The sequence below is a fragment of the Sinocyclocheilus rhinocerous genome, unplaced genomic scaffold (genome assembly GCF_001515625.1).
Source record: "Sinocyclocheilus rhinocerous isolate Xijiao unplaced genomic scaffold, SAMN03320098_v1.1 scaffold551, whole genome shotgun sequence".
Lineage (NCBI taxonomy): Eukaryota > Metazoa > Chordata > Actinopteri > Cypriniformes > Cyprinidae > Sinocyclocheilus > Sinocyclocheilus rhinocerous.
Genome location: NW_015624564.1, coordinates 857,337 through 860,859, shown reverse-complemented (window position 1 = coordinate 860,859; position 3,523 = coordinate 857,337). Strand labels below are relative to the sequence as shown.

At 36.4% G+C, this 3,523-nt stretch overlaps 1 protein-coding gene across 1 annotated transcript in view; it reads right to left on the bottom strand.

Moving 5' to 3' along the window:
- LOC107743961 (protein-methionine sulfoxide oxidase mical3b-like) overlaps positions 1-2,829 on the bottom strand; it is a 23,281-nt gene extending 20,452 nt beyond the window's left edge. The window contains exons 1-4 of the mRNA XM_016557428.1: positions 2,541-2,829; positions 2,238-2,445; positions 1,166-1,279; positions 974-1,075 (exon numbers count right to left, since the gene is read on the bottom strand). Coding sequence (XP_016412914.1) covers positions 974-1,075; positions 1,166-1,279; positions 2,238-2,445; positions 2,541-2,801 — 685 coding nt within the window. The 5' untranslated portion in view covers positions 2,802-2,829. The remainder of the gene's footprint in view (positions 1-973; positions 1,076-1,165; positions 1,280-2,237; positions 2,446-2,540) is intronic.
- Positions 2,830-3,523: the final 694 nt, after the last annotated feature.

Below are 3,523 nucleotides of genomic sequence, written 5' to 3'. Positions count from 1 at the left end.
TGAAGACACTGTGTGTTTCGTTGTGAAATGGTTAAGTTGTATTTACAACACTGTTCCAGAACAGTTCAACCCAAATATTCAGATGTGTGCAGCACATTTTATGGAGGACGAGGACTGTTTCCTGTGAGAGTAGCCTACAATGCCGGTGTCTGTTTCTATAAAGTGGGGCAATTCCAACTCACTTCTGGTGCTTCTGACTCACAGCCTGTGAAAGTACGTTTTCATATTTAAAGAATTTGCCACTGATGATTCAAACGCGAGTTTTGAGCAGTGTAGAGTAGCGCTTGTTGTTTGTCGTTTCTCCGATCACAAATGCAGACATGGTTTTATGTTTACGCGGCGCAATACGCAACACAACGCAACGCGTAAAAAGACAGTATAAGTCATTATAATCAGTAATTATGTCCCCACTGGATGCAACAAATGCCTCGTTTATAATAGGTTTTATTGTTTTTGTCTCGTCGCTCCAGCCTGACAGGGCATCATCACAGTATGGTAAGGGGCATAGAGGAGAAACAATAATGTTTTTTTAACCTTAAAGCGCATAAACACATTGCATTACACCAAATTCACAAAATAATGATCTTTTTAGCAACGTCATATGACCCCTTTAAGATCTATTTGAACTTTTCTCTAGTCTGTACAACATCTTTTACATTTCTTTAAGTCTAAAGCAGTAGGTTTTTTTTAGCTTGTGCCACTAATAACCACAATATGAGTGGCGTCATTTCCTATTTCCAAACAAATTGTACACAACACATTTTTGGGTTTGGCGTATGTGTGAGAGAGAGAGAGAAAAAAAAAGGAAGTCCATTGAAAATGAGCAGGGAACTGGGGAACTAAAGTTACGAAATGGTGTGAAACCAGGAAGACATATTCATATTAACCACTGACTGAAGCATCTGTTTGATGCATTTCTGATTGGATAAACTTTTATCACAATAGGCCTGAGACCGAGGTGTTTTGCAGATACCTGGTAAGGTGTTTCTTCTACCATCTGCCCCAATAACCACATCAAACTCCAGCTGACTGACTGGATGAGAGTTGGGGTGGACTTCTGCTCGCCAACCAACACCTGAACAGGACAAATGGAAAAATCAATCAAAAAAATCTGTTACGTTGGCAGTTAAAATTAGGGTGAAAGTGTATTAAATTATGTTCTCACGTTTCTCTTGGTCCTCTGGAGGTTCCACTAGATGTTTGAACTCCACATTCACATGAATCTCAACGCCCACTAACAAGGCCACCTTCAGAAGCATCAGCTGCAACTGACGAATACCTGCACAGACATAGATGTTGATAAACCATTCAAAACAATTTTACTCTCGTAATGTAATGTTAACAGGTAAAACAGAATAAATAATGAGAAAAAGGTAGGTAAATAGTATGAATAGACTAGAAATCAACACAATCAGAGCCAACAAATGATAATATCAAATGCTTTCAGAAAGCACTACTAAAATTGTGTTGTTAATCATTGTCTTCATTACGAAATAATAATAATAATAATAAACAAAGCATCCTTAAAATAGGATTAAACTGATAAATTGCATTGTATATTATTAACTAGTTTTCAAAGTATATTTTATATTTGTAGACTTTTCATCATAAAACTCACAAAAATTAATTATGACATAAATGAGTAAAATTAATAATTAAATGATAGAAAGTGCCATGTCTTTAGTCTAAATACAGTAAATTAATAATAAATTATTTTAAATACTACAAATATTTAGGCAACACAACATGATAAAATATACAAAATATAAATTATACATTTTATATAAATCTACTTATTAAATATTTCATGCTTTTTTTTAATTAAATGGTAAAAAAAATAAATTGTAGATGAAAAACTGAGAAAATGCACATTTCATATAAATATCAAATTTGAACCAATACTGATAATAATTAAAAAAAAAAAAACTATAACAAGGCCACTTTAAAAGCAAATAAATAATTTAATTAATTAATTACAAAATAAAAAATGATTTAAAAATATTATTGGGGAAAAAGTAGGTTGGGACTTTTATTCACTGGAAATTGATTGTGAAAAGTGGGCGTTAACCAATAACCTGAGTGGCCTAGATGATGTCACCTGGAAAGGAAGTTGTTTCAGAAGTGGAGCAAGCTTTTTTTCTTTGGAATAATTTGCACTGATAAACTGTGTGCAATAAAACCACAAATGTGTATTCAACTCACTTCACAGTTCTGAGTTCAAGTTCACATTAACTCACTGATATGGTCTATGGCTCCAGCACAGAACTTCCCGTAGAACTTTTTGGCCCCCAAACCACGGAGGTCCTGGATGGTGAATGGCCAAAGGTGAAGAACATTGTTCCGTGAGAAAGCATCTCGCTTTTCCACCAGAACCACCCTGGCGCCCAGAAATCGCAGCTCTATAGCTGTCCGCAATCCACACGGACCTGCACCTATGATCAGACACTGAACACACAACAAAAACCTGCGTGTGAAACAGTTTTCAGCACACTAGTGAAAAGAAATCTCTCTTGCAATGCACTGCGGGTGACTCTTTGTACCGTGGTGCTGGTGCAAGCATGGCCTCTCATGTATTCTCTCTGGCTGGCTCTTTTATCCAGTTTGGCCCATAGTGCTTTGGCCTTCCAGTAGTGCAGTCTGCTCCTCAGGATGTGGTAGAACTGCGGCTGACCGCCGGGATGCAGCTTCAGCTCTTCACACAGCTCCTGGAAGGCCCTGAAGGTCTCCCTGCATGTGGCGGCTTGAACAAAGGCATCGAACAGGGCGTGCACATGACACGTTTTAGACTGTCCGTCCCACATATCTGCTCCTCAAACGACAGGAGTCAGCTCACCTCCAGAAGGCACCAGACACAGGACATCTGAGGAAGAGAAATTATTTCTGGTGACTGCAGGCTGATTTTGGAAACATGGGGAAGAGATGAACACGGAATAGGGAACAGAGAAAGCAATCCGCATAGATAGGCTGTGAAGCAGATTTTTTTGTGAAGTCAGCAAAAGTGCTGCCACATTCTTATTCCTCGCTATCCACCTTCACATCATGTTCCACTCAGACACACGTCTCTCATTAACTCCTCAACTCAATGACACTCAATGTGTCACTGCTTATATAACAGATATTTTTATGAGAGACATTTTATTGACACAAATATATATTTATATTGAAATTACATTAATTGAATTGCCTTGGACTCTGATGTTGCACACATACACACATCACTTTCCTACAAATTATTATAAGTGCAATAAATAACTTGTGAAATAAATGATTAGTAATATTATTTAGTATACTATATTAATAAATAAACTATATTGTTATAATTAGTGAATATACTACAGATATAAGGTTCGGAGCGAATAATTAGTTGATACTTGGGCATTTTGAGATCATCATTAGTGTCATTTCCCCCCCAAAAAAGCATTGGTGAATTGATAATGCAAAATCTCTGTTTTCAAATGTTTTTAATAATTTTGAGTAAATAAATAAACAAACAAATAGATAAATAAAAACAATAAAATAATGT